General features: G+C 46.9%; 1 protein-coding gene across 4 annotated transcripts in view; it reads right to left on the bottom strand.

The window, feature by feature from the left end:
- Positions 1 to 12,726, bottom strand: part of NAP1L4 (nucleosome assembly protein 1 like 4) — a 47,802-nt gene that overhangs the window by 31,293 nt on the left and 3,783 nt on the right. For 3 of the 4 annotated variants that reach the window (XM_042904037.1, XM_042904033.1, XM_042904034.1), the window contains exon 2: positions 7,664 to 7,803. Coding sequence is in view for 1 of the 4 variants with exons in the window: in XM_042904032.1 (XP_042759966.1) it covers positions 7,726 to 7,792 (67 nt within the window). In the remaining 3 variants the exon portion in view is untranslated. The remainder of the gene's footprint in view (positions 1 to 7,663; positions 7,804 to 12,726) is intronic. The other variant, XM_042904032.1, reaches the window with a different exon arrangement.

The following is a 12,726-nucleotide window of genomic DNA, read 5'->3' as shown; positions in this document are numbered from 1 at the left end:
GGCCAGAGAGAGAGGGAGACACAGAATCCGAAGCAGGCTCCAGGCTCCGAGCCGTCAGCACAGAGCCCGACGCGGGGCTTGAACTCACGGACCGCGAGATCGTGACCTGGACTGAAGTCAGACGCTTAACCGACTGAGCCACCCAGGCGCCCCTACATTTCATTATCTTTAGTTCTTCAGTTATTCTCCCCATTTGTTAACATACAAATAGCATTCTTCCCCAAACAGGGCACCAGTTCCTCCCTGCTACTACGGGAGACGGCTCAGGACTACCTTCTGCGACTGTCTGTCTGGGTCCGTTCATGTTCAGAAGCACTCAAAGGAGCAGTAAAGGTAGAACCACAGATTCTGAGTTGCCTTTGTAAACTCTGCTACTCCAACCCAAGGGAAAGGCTCAGGCAAAGGCATATCCAAATCCCTCTCTATCCACTATTGGGCTATTTGTGGGCAACCACCCAAAACTGTATCCACCCCTGTTACCATGTGCTCTTTCAAGACAGTAGGAGAGAGAGAGAGAGAGAAGAAAAAAAAAAAGACAGGAGAAAGAACCCAGACTGGATATGGGAGTGGCGGGCGGAGGGGTGTTCCCGCCTTCGGCATCAGGAACGGGGGCAATGACACCACAGCATCCTTTCCAGGAGGAGTGTGGAATGTATGTTTCCGCCACATAGAAAACAATAACTAGTGTTTTCTCAAGACAGGGCCTTAGGGGGACCCTTTTGCTAGATTAGTTTTTTTCCCCAGGATGAGACAGACCTCGTGATTAAAAACATACTCACTCACACTAACAGGTGACAACTGGTTAGCACCGTGGAGACGGTTATAGGAATGTCTTAAGCTTCAATATACGTGGGTTACCAGGTGAGTATGACGGCTGCAAGGGGAGGTGGTGACGGAGGTCTGGGGATCTCCCAGGGAGAAGGCATGCTGAATGAAGTTCCCACCAAAAGGAGACCAGTCAGCTTCCCATTCCCAGTGCCCTTATCATTTTCGACACCCCACCAGAGACACACCGATAGAGAAGACCTTGGCGTCTTCTAGATTCCAGTGGGGAATGTACTCCCAGTCTTCTGGGTCACGCACCACTGTATAGTTACAAGTCTACTGGGAGGCGGCCTCAAGTTTTGCCAGTCCCATTACTGTTTGCGAAAGAGAGAAAAGACCTTGGGTAAACGCACGGACTTGAGTAAAGGGTATCCCTTTATGGGTGAGGAGCACCGAACGGAATGTCGTAACGGCTGGTGCCAATTTGCCAGAAGGGAGAATACGTACAGCTCCGAAAGTACCAGAAGAAAACCCCGTATCTCTGCTAGAAAGCTCTTGCCATCCTTCTAAGGAAAATGGCCAGACCACCCATTCAGGTTTATCCCCAGTGTTAACTCCGGTGCAAATCCAACCATCAGAGGGTTGGTGGGATCAAAGAGTTTTTGTAAGGTGAGAAACAAGGAACGTGCTACAGGCAAAGGAGGGGGCGGCGAGTAGGCCGGCGAAAGGACAACTACAACTTGAAGCAGGATTCGGTTGCTGAATGATACCGAATACCGTGAAAGGGGAGGCTCCACAGGCCGGGCCCGAGCGTCTGGGGTAGGTTGTCTTCTCCCAGTGTCATGTGCTTCAGTCCTCGAAAACTTTTAGCTTTAAGTCACCAGATGGGGTGCAGGTCCGCTCACGCTTTTTTAGACGGCACGTGTGACCCCGGGAGTCTGTCTCCTGGAACCTGGTGGCACAGGGGTCCGTCGGTACCACCTGGTAGGCGCCCTTCCAATGAGGCTGGAGTGAATCTTTACGGAGATGCTGTTTCTAGCAGATGAATTCGCCTGGCTGTACGGTGTGACGTCTTTTGTCTCTAGGGAGCTTGCTGTGGAAAGATCGTTCTACCACAGACACGACGATTCCCGGTGGATTTAATTAGACCCTTACAAAACCAAAATATGTGCCCTTTCTTTAGCTGTGGGTCAAAGGAAGCAGAAGCTAAATACATGGTCTGTCCTGTGATTGTTTCAAAAGGTGAGAGTTTATGAATACTGGACGGAGCAGATCTGAGATTTAGAAGACCCGGGAGCAGTACTTTGGGCCAAGGTATTTGGAGGCTTCAACTAAGTTAGCAACCTGGATCGTTATTCTTCTATACGTTGGACCAGTCCTGAAGTCTGAGGATAAACACAGCGAAAATGTTGTAGAATTGGTCAGATGGCACAGACCTGTCCAAGTACTTGTCAAGCGAAGTGGGTCCCCTGGCCACCATGGTGCTCCCCAAGCGGGAATAATGTTTGGCAAAAGGACTTTAGCCACAGAAGAGGCAGTCGTTTTTCCACGTGGAAATGCTTCAATCCAACGTGAAAAGACGGGAACTATCGTTAGAAAATGTCTGTGTCCGTGAGGTGGGGCAAACGTATGAAATTCACCTCCCAGGGCTCGAATGGTCCAGCGGGAAAATCACAACTTCCCGGGGCGGTGCAAACAGGCTTCCCTGGGCTATACTCAGGGTCAGGTGGAAGCAAGACAGCACTTTTTATGGCCCTGCTGATGTTTCCCACCAATACCGATCCACAGAAGTTACCATTTCTCAGGGAACCAATGGTTTAACTCAGGCACAGGGGGCAAAAAGGAAAACTTCAGACTTTCTAGCAGGATCAGCTTATTATTGGGTCCAAACCAGAGTCCCTTCTCTCTGTGGTACCAACAGCCTTTAGATTTCCAACCCTGCTTTTCCCTTTCAGAGGCCGGCTGTTGCACTTCCCTGCCTCACACCTGAGGTCCCCGCTGGGGGGTCGTCTTCTGTGCCACGACAGAGGTTTGGTCAGCGGAGCTCGTAAGGGTGGCATTTCTCACAGGGGTATCGGTGAGGCAGACTCCTTTGGCTTCCGGGGGATCAGACTTGCAACACGTAGCAACAGCTGGAGCTGCTGGTGGCATTATGGCGGCCAACAGATTCTGGACACAAGAGCCATTCTTGTTTTTAAGCTTACATCCAAGTTAGTTAGCATCTAGCGCAATAATGATTTCAGGAGTAGAATCCAGTGGTTCACCCCCTACGTATAACACTCAGTGCTCATCCCAACAAGTATCGTCCTTAATGCCCCTTGCCCATTTAGCCCATCCCCCCAACCACAACCCCTCCAGCAACCCTCAGTTTGTTCTCTATACTAAGAGTCTCTTTTCTTTTGTCCCTTTTTATTTTTTTAAATCTTTTTTTTTTTTTTTTTTTTTTAATTCCTGGGAAGCTTTGAGGGGGTGGGAGAAGTAGGGGCAAAGGTGGGGATAGTTGGGGACAGGAGCAGCCACTGGGGCTCTCTTGCTTTCTCCATGTGCTCAGTGCCCCCAGAAAATCTCACACTGGGCACTGGGGCCTGCCTTCTCCTCCCTGAAACCCTCTCCAACTCCTGAAAGAGCCAGGAAAACAGTGGCTGGGACAGTAGCTCTTTTAAGCAAGACTGAGATTATTAGCAGACTCCCCTGCCATCTCCTACTATATGCAAGGTGGGCATACTGAGCGGTGGTTAAGAACTGCTACACTTTAAGACCGGGCCTGTTTTGTCCCCTTTTAATGTTATTTTTGTTTCCCTTCCCCTATGGTCATCTGTTTTGTACCTTAAATTCCACATGTGAGTGAAGTCACAGGACACCTGTCACTCTCTAATTTCGCTTACCATAACACCCTTTAGTTCCATCCACATTGTTGCACATGGCAGGATTTCATTCTTTCTGATTGCTGAGTAATAATACTCCATTGTGTATATATATGTATATATATGTATATATATATACATATATATACACACCCCATCTTCTTTATCCATTCATCCATCGATGGACATTTGGGCTCTTTCCGTACTTTGGCTGTTGTCGATAGCGCTGCTATAAACATTGGGGTGCATGTGTCCCTTCGAAACAGCACACCTGTATCCTGTGGATAAATGCCTAGTAGTGCAATTGCTGGGTCATAGGGTAGTTCTATTTCTAGTTTTTTGAGGAACCTCCACACTGTTTTCCAGAGTGGCTGCACCAGTTTGCACTCCCACCAACAATGCAAACGAGATCCTCTTTCTCCGCATCCTCGCCAACATCTGTTGTTGCCTGAGTCGTTAGTGTTAGCCATTCTGACAGGTGTGAGGTGGTATCGCATTGTGGTTTTGATTTGTCTTTCCCTGATGATGAGTGACGAGGAGCATTTTTTCATGTGTCGGTTGGCCATCTGGATGTCTTCTTTGGAGAAGTGTCTGTTCGTGTCTTTTGCCCATTTCTTCACCGGAATAAGAGCCATTCTTTACCTCCACTGGAAGTGAGGAAGCCCTGTTGTTTCCCTACCATTCCAAGGTCATGGGCCACCCCAAAGGCATGTTGGATGTCAGTATCCATGTTTGCTGTCTTGCTTTCGGCTATAATGCATGCTCAAGTGAAGGCATGTGATTCAGCTTGTTTAGCTCCAGAAGCCAAAGGCAGAGGTGCAGACTTACCAACCTCAAAATTGTGATCACGTGCCCCACACAGAAGTGTCATCACACACCCAGCACAGAATACAGCATGTTCACAGCTTAGGTAAGAGTCATCAGTTAGCCGGGAAAGATCAACGTTTGTCAAAGGGGCTTCCTGGAACACCTCACAAGGGGTCAACAGCTGATCCGTCCAAGTCAGAGAGTCATGGGGAATTTCATCAGGGGAGGAGGGAGAAGGGAAGGCAGGGTTGAGATGGTTCCAGTAAGCAAGAGTGACATGAGGGGCGGTTAGTAAGAGGGTCTCACAGGAGGGAAGAGCTCGCTGCAAGGCACTGAGCACGGTATGAACCCAAGAGAGCCTCGATAGCCCTGAAGCATAAAGAGTGGAGGAAGACGCCGACTACCTCTGCAGTAGCCTTTAGTATGAATGGTGGCAGCAGAGCTCTGAGGCCGCGGGGACGTCCTCAGGCAGTGGATCGAACTGTTGGCTACAGGAGCCTAGGAGTCTGGGACAACTCTGCATTTTTGGTAAGTAGTCTAAGAGTATCCCCTTCCTTCTCATATACAAAAAGGAAAAAGGGCAGCTGGTAATTTAGGTGTCCAAGTGTAGGCGGACTTACCAGCTTCCTTCAAAATCCTAAAGAAGTCACTTTGGTCATCCCAAACAACGGGATCAGGTTTGGTGTTCTCGAGTGTGGCATAAAGGGGCCATTAAGAAGTCTGGAATCCAGGCGCGCCTGGGTGGCTCAGTTGGTTAAGTGTGTGACTTCAGCTCAGGTCACGACCTCAGGGTTCAGGAGTTTGAGCCCCACATTGGGCTCTCTACGGTCAGCTTCAAATCCTTTGTCTCTCCCTCTGTCTCCACCCCACCCCCACTCTCTCTTTCTCAAAAATAATAAACCTCAAACAAGAAAAAAGAAGTCTGGAATCCAATGGCAACCAACAGTGTACGGATCAGAGACAACAGGGTGAAGGGATTAGTGTTTACTGTCTTAACATGCCGGGCCAATCTCCATCCTTGGCCAGAGGGGTTTTTTACGGGTAAAATAGGGATATTACAAGCACTAGTACAAAGGATAACGAATTCTTATAATCTATGATAAGCCTTATACCCTGATAAGGCCTTTTATTTTTTTTAATGTTTATCTTTGAGAGAGAGAATGCACGAGCAGGGGAAGGGCAGAGACAGAGAGGAAGATACAGAATTCGAAGTAGGATCCAGGCTCTGAACTGTCAGCACAGAGCCCGACGCAGGCCTCAAACCCACGAACTGCAAGATCACGACCTGAGCCGAAGTCAGATGCTTAACCAACTGAGCTACCCCAGGTGCTCCAGGCCTCTTACTATTTATAGGATGTTGATTTATTCTTGGAAGAAGTTTTGAGAGATCAATCTGGATTATTAAAGGGAGGAGCATTATGAATTCTGCCTCTGTCTGGTGAGGGCTTTGCCCAAAGAGTGGGGGTACCAGGGGATGGAGACCAAAGTTTGGTCATCTTTGGTCTGTAGACTGCAAAAAAGAGCGCTGAAATTTTCCTGAGTACTGGATTTGACCTCAAGGAATATTTCCGCTTTGGGAAAGGAACAAAAAAGGCAATGTGTATCTCCGGGAAAGCTCATCCTAGATCAATGTGCGGGAGCTAAATCACTGAGAAGAAATGGTTGGTTGTCTTGCAAAGGTCCCAGACGAAAGGATACGGGCTAAGAAACAGGAACGTATGGTACTTCATCCGAGAGCCCCGCTGTCGGAACATACGTATCATATAAAGAAGGGACACTTTAATTTGGGGTTGAGCACTGACAGGGTGGTTCCTGTGTTAACTGCTCCAGTGAGAAAATCGGTCCCCAATCTGGAAGCAGTCTTCCCATCCTATTTAGTCTCCCTCCCACAGGGCTGGGGAATGATCCCCATGTGTCCTCAGAGTCCCATCACCGGGGTGGCTTTGGCCATTGCTCCTGGGGGGCTGCAACTGTTTGGATTTCAATTTAGAGCAACCCTTTTTCCAGGGGGCAGACTGTCCACGACCCTGCAGGTCACACCCGCTGCGGAGCCTCCACGCCCGTCCCACACCGGCCGTTTCCATCAACGGTGTTAAGTCCTCACTTAGTCCCATTTACAAACATGGAGTCAGAGCTCATCCGGGTGGACTCAACATCTATGGGAAGCTTGGAACTTCCTTGAAAACAACTTGGAGTCACGGACAGTCACGTAACAGCCACGGACGGATTCAGCTGGCTTCTGGGCGCATGCCTGAATCTCCGTCCAGTCCACGGGCTAGCCCCACAGCTGACTTCGTGTAGCCTCGTGGTTATACACTACAAGCTTGGTCATGTGAAAGGGCTGGCGGCTGGTCTAGTTTAAACCCTAGAGACCGCTCAGGGGGTTTCCAACTAGCAGCATTCATCCAGCGCTGGGCTTGACCTTCTCCAAGGGGCATGTCAACTAACGGACAGAGACCACAGCCCAGATTGGTGAATTCCACAAATCTACAAAGATCCTCAGTTACCTTGGGAAAGACCTTAATTATAGCCCTAAGCTCGGCTTTTTATCCACGGGGTGCAGGAAATTTGGGGTGGTTTAACAGCATCCTCACAAAGTCAGTTTTGAAAGGAAAGGTTTTAATGGGTTAGGATGGTGAGGTTTCAGTGACAGGAAAGAAAGTTCAGATAGAGGGGAAGGGTGATGAGGCAAAGAGGGATGTGTAAGGAGGTGGGGCAGTGGGGGGGGGGGGGGGTGGTGTAGGAGGGAACTTTGGCCAGCACCAAGAAAGAAGCCTCTAACACTTTATTTTTATCCACCTTTAGTTGTTTATTTGCTTCAGTCACTTTGGAAACAATATTTTGTAAAGGTGCAATTTTAGAATTCTGAACACGTTTAGAAACCTCCAGATACCAACGAAAATAACTATCCCACTTGAACTGTTTTAATTTTCTAACTCGGTTGGGAGAAAAACAAGTCTGAAGAGACGAAAGGTTTCCCAGAATGGTGGTCAGGGCTCCAAGTTACCTTTCCTAGCAAGACTGGTCCATATTGTGAACACCGGGTATGAGGAAGGACCATCATCTTTTAACGAAAAACTGGCCAGGGTTCCTGAAAGGGGGCCACTCTTAGACCATTGAGATGACTGGGATCCCATGATCAGATTAAGAACAAGAGTACGACAAATCCCGAACAAAGTCTGAGAGTTCAACCAAAACAAGGGAGCCTGATATTGGGGAAGACTCACCAAACGGAAAGTTATGGTGACTCCGTAGAAGCAAAGAGCACAAAAGGCTCAAATGTGAGTACCTCGCTCGATCCCAGGAGTCACAGTGCCCCCGCAGCTGGCACCTTCAGATCCCACTTCTGACACCATGCAACGTGAACCTAAAAGAGAGGAGGACAAGCTCAAGACACCAGACACTGAGTGTATTCGGGAATAGCAAAGGAGCTGCAATTTGGGACACGCAGACCGCAGCGAGCTACAGAGGGGTCCACTAAAGGTTTAGGGCAGGCTGCTTTCGTGGGCAGAGTACAAAAGGGGACGTTTGAGAGATTCTTGCCAGACACTCATTAGTTGTTGAATGAGTTTTGATCTTCTGTAAATCAAGAGTTTGTGGGAAATCAGTCTGTCTTTAAGTCTGATTTTTCTGAGACCGTGTATGTGAGATTCTCCAATTCATTTCCTTTGGTTCTGTCTTAGATTAGAATCTTTGCACGTTTGAAATTGAGACCCTGGTGAACTTTCCCTACCACCACTGACCACTTCACTTCCGGCTGCCATTTCCACCTGCGCAGCTCAAGATCACCGTTGCTGCTGCTGGAAGAGTGGCCAATCAACAGCTAGCTCAAGTCAGTCAGAATCGGCGGTGCAGCAGCATTCCCGAGAAACACGTAGCCCAGAAATGGGAAAGTAAAAACACTCCTCGATGGTGCTCACTATGTGGCCCCAGGGCCCTAAACAGCGTCCGGCATGAGACGTAACTGTGGAGTGATTATATGCCTTCTTGAGAACACAGGCCAAAGAGCTTCATACACCACTTCAAATTAACGGATTCCTGGGATACAATGATCCACTTTATTTTCAATTATGTGAGGCCATGTGCTATTTAATACTATTTTTGGTGACACGATGACAAAGCAGTTATGTTAAACCCGACACAACACTTGTGCACGCATGCGCACGCACACACACACATACACACACACACACACACACACACACACACACACACAGGGCTAAATCAAGGACAGAATAACAAAAAGATGAGTTCAGACAATGGGAAAGAAACTATTTTGAGAACTAAACACCAATAAAGCCAGAACTCAGCATCTAGAACGAAGACACACAATAACCTGGTTCTGAACCCTAATCTCTACTACCTCCTAGCTGTGTAAGCTCGGTTTCGACACCCACAGCCTAGACAGTGCTGACTGAGAGGCTGTCGAGAGGACACAATTATGTGCATGTGCAACACCCAGTGTGTGACCCATTAAGGTCTCCCTCAGCGTTTACAACTGCAACGTGCTTACAGATCACTCTATTGCTTGATTGGAGACCAACAAATCAAGTCATTCTCAACATTTTCCCCTTCACATAAGGAAAAAGAATCTAGAGTTGGTGACATAAACGAACTAGAGTTCCACTTGTCAGTCTTCATTGCCATAAATGATTTACTTTTGTTTAGCAATCCCAACTAGCTAAAATACAAAGTCACGGGATGCCTGCGTGGCTCAGTCGGTTAAGTGTCCGACTTCGGATCAGGTCGTGATCTCACAGTTCGTGGGTTCAAGCTCCACATTGGGTTCTATACTGACAGCCTGGAGCCTGCTTCGGATTCCGTGTATCCCTCTCTCCGTCCCTTCCCCTGCATGTGCTCTGTCTCTCTCACTCAAAAATTAACTTAAAAATGCTTATTTAAAACAAAAATACAAAGTCACAAGGACTACCAAATTTGCAGGTTTGAGAAATATTCATTTGTTTTAAATGTTGGTACGCTTAGCTTAACATCAAAATCACGGTCTTAAGCCTCATCTGGAGAACCTTCAACCTCATTTGAAGGTTCTCCTAAGTCTATAAGGCAATCATATTAAAATACAAATGGATCCCCAGGCAAAAGAATATTCTAAAATTTCAAAAGAATACAGCAGTTCAGATCTAGGGCTAAAAACTTTAACTGAGTCTAAGATTCTAAATCTGGATTGGGGGCGCCTGGGTGGCTCAGTCGGTTGGGCGTCCGACTTCGGCTCAGGTCACGATCTCACGGTCCGTGAGTTCGAGCCCTGCGTCGGGCTTTGGGTTGATGGCTCGGAGCCTGGAGCCTGCTTCTGATTCTGTGTCTCCCTCTCTCTCTGCCCCTCCCCCGTTCATGCTCTGTCTCTCTCTGTCTCAACAATAAATAAACGTTTAAAAAAAAAATTAAAAAAAAAGTAAATCTGGATTGGCGTGCAAATTTCTATGACTATACAAATAATGCTTTGCTTTTACTTATGTAAGATACCTCACAACCCTATTAACGGATTTTTACCCCAAACAAAAAAATTGTTTTCACGGGGAAAAAATTCTTAGTTTTTGCGGCAAATTATCCACTATAACTAAATTCCTATTTTTTTAAAAAAAATTTTAACAGGGATGTATTGTTCGGCCCCCTCTCAATTATTCTTTATTTCTCATTAGAATGAGAACTCATAGTATGAAGGAAAGTGGGCTTTTTTTTTTAATGTTTATTTTTAATCACCTATTTTGAGAGAGAGAGTGCAAGCAAGGGTGGAGCAGAGAGACAGGGAGAGAGAGAATTCCAATCAGGCTCCGTGGTGTTGGTGCAGAGACCAACACGAGGCTCAGTCCCAAGAACTGAGACATCATGACTTGGGCTGATATCGAGAGTTGGACACTTAACTGGCTGAGCCACCCAGGCGCCCCAAATTCCTAATTTTAAAACACTTAGTCTATAGCTAGAGTAATCGTATAACTTCAAAGCGGGTCACTTTTGAGAGACAAAGGAGTAAACTGGGGAATACGGTCACCCTGCACATAACCAAAATTTCTATACGTAATCTATCTCAAATCAAGTCAAAGATCCTCAGTGTCTTCCCATGAAATAACCGAATGACGAAAATTAAGTCAAATGTAACCAAACGCTTCTGTAAGACTTCAGAATTTCACTGTAGCCTGTAATTCTTCTTAATCTCACAGTTCACATAAGCGTAAGGGATGGTGATCCTACCCTGTCGACCCAAAATGGAGTCCAATCAGCCCCAAGGTACAAGTCCAGGTCCTCCAGAGTACCAACCAGATCATGTTCTGGCTTGAGACTCCATCAGAAAGGACAAAGGAATCGTCTCTCTAAGAAGGAGGCAGGATACCCCCGCAAGAAATGCCTAGGTCTCCACCCCCTAAGCCCTGGCATAGTCCGGACCTCATTTACGTTGCCCTGATTTTTTTAATCCAGTCTGTCATTACATTCCTCACCATCAGAAGGTAACGGTGTTGGATTCAATATGCAAGCAGGTAAACTGAAAACACGCCTGAAGTAAACAACCAAATTAACTTCTGTAAGTTTCCCAACTAATAGAAAACATCCTTGTTAACTTAACATACCCTGCACTTAGGCTTGTAGTCTTAGCCAAAGAGAAAGAGAGAGAAAGAGAAAGAAAGAGAGAGAAAGAGAGAGAGAGAGAGAGAGAGAGAGAGAGAGAGAGAGAGAAAGGTGTGCCCAGGTCCTAAACTCATAAAGGTAGTCTTGAAATTGGGTTCAAACTGATTTCAATCATACATAATGATTGATAATCTAATATAGATGTTCTTCCTTTCCCTTTGGGCATTTATAAAAACTTTTATTTTTATTTATTTTTTTAAATTTATTTTTGCCAGAGAAAGAGACAAAGCGTGAGCAGGGAAGGGGCAGAGAGAGACAGAAACACAGAATCTGAAGCAGGCTCCAGGCTCCAAGCTGTCAGCATGGAGCCCAACGCCGGGCTCGAACGCGTGAACCACAAGATCATGTCCTGAGCCGAAGTTGGACGCTTAACCGACTGAGCCACCCAGGCACCCCTATAAGACCTTCTAATTACAAAATCATCTGTATAGGTTTACAGATGAACGAAGACTGGCAAACAGTTAATTACTGCAGCTGTGGGTTAGATATGGGGGTCATTATGTTTGCAGGTGTTTGAGACTTTTTCTTTTCTTTTTTTTTTTTTAAGAATGGATAAACCATGCGTGTTTGTCTTTCCACTGAACAAGTTCCAGGAGGGCAGGGACCCGTCTACTTGCTCGATGCGCCAGTCCCCGGAGCCAGCGGCCAAGCAGTCTCCGCTTCACTCGCTCACCGCCGTGCCACCCGTGCACGCAGCACGGCATCCGGGACTCGGAGGAGAGTCTGGACACAGGAAGTGATGTCTGCTGATGAGACCTAACTGCCACCAGACAACTGCCACCAGACAACAGCGGACCATCTCTTCAAAACTTGCTAGAAAACAAGCCCTCAGTTTTCCAGAAAAGAGCAAAAAACTTACTTCCTTTCCTTGACCAAACACTCTATTTTTACTCAGGGCCAAGTGGTTCTTTGTTACCACAGCTGCACTTTCCTCTTCTGCTCTCTCTTCTCTGTAATTCATCGGCACAGGATTAAATGAGGCAAACGTTTCAAAGTTTTCCTTAATCCAGTATTTAGAAGTCTCATCACTTTGTAAGGTCTTCCCTCTTTACCCTACTTAAAAATCACAAACCCCAAGTCCCTACTCCTTTTCTACTTTTCCTCTCAAAAGCACCTACCACCACCTAAGTTGTTTACCTGTCTCCCACTACGGAAATACATGAGGGCAAGGCCCCTCTGTTTTGGTCAGTGTGGTACCCCAGTACCTAGGACTGTGTTTAGCACCTAGAAGAGGCTCACGAGTGAATGGATGGACACAAAGCACCGAAAGCTATTTTCCTACACACACAATGTTTTATTTTTTAATGTTTATTTATTTTTGAGAGAGAGCAGGACAGAGGATCTGTGCTGACAGCAGAGAGCCTGGTGCGGGGCTTGAACTCACCAACTGTGTGATCACAACCCGAGCCGAGATAAGACGCTTAGCTGACTGAGCCACCTGGGCGCCCCCATGCACGCAAATGTTTTAATGTTTAGCGGCATTCTTATAACCTTGGTACGTAAACGTTTGAGGGGTACAGCCGATCTCTTTACCGCATGACTCATTAAAATCGCCTCATCATGTTTGAAACAGGCTTTCTGGATAATATGAAAACGCACAGCACGTTAAAAAAAAAAAAGTCACGAACCCAGAACGGAGGCACATTTAGTT

The sequence above is a fragment of the Panthera leo genome, chromosome D1 (genome assembly GCF_018350215.1).
Source record: "Panthera leo isolate Ple1 chromosome D1, P.leo_Ple1_pat1.1, whole genome shotgun sequence".
NCBI lineage: Eukaryota > Metazoa > Chordata > Mammalia > Carnivora > Felidae > Panthera > Panthera leo.
This window is presented reverse-complemented; position numbering and strand designations above follow the sequence as displayed.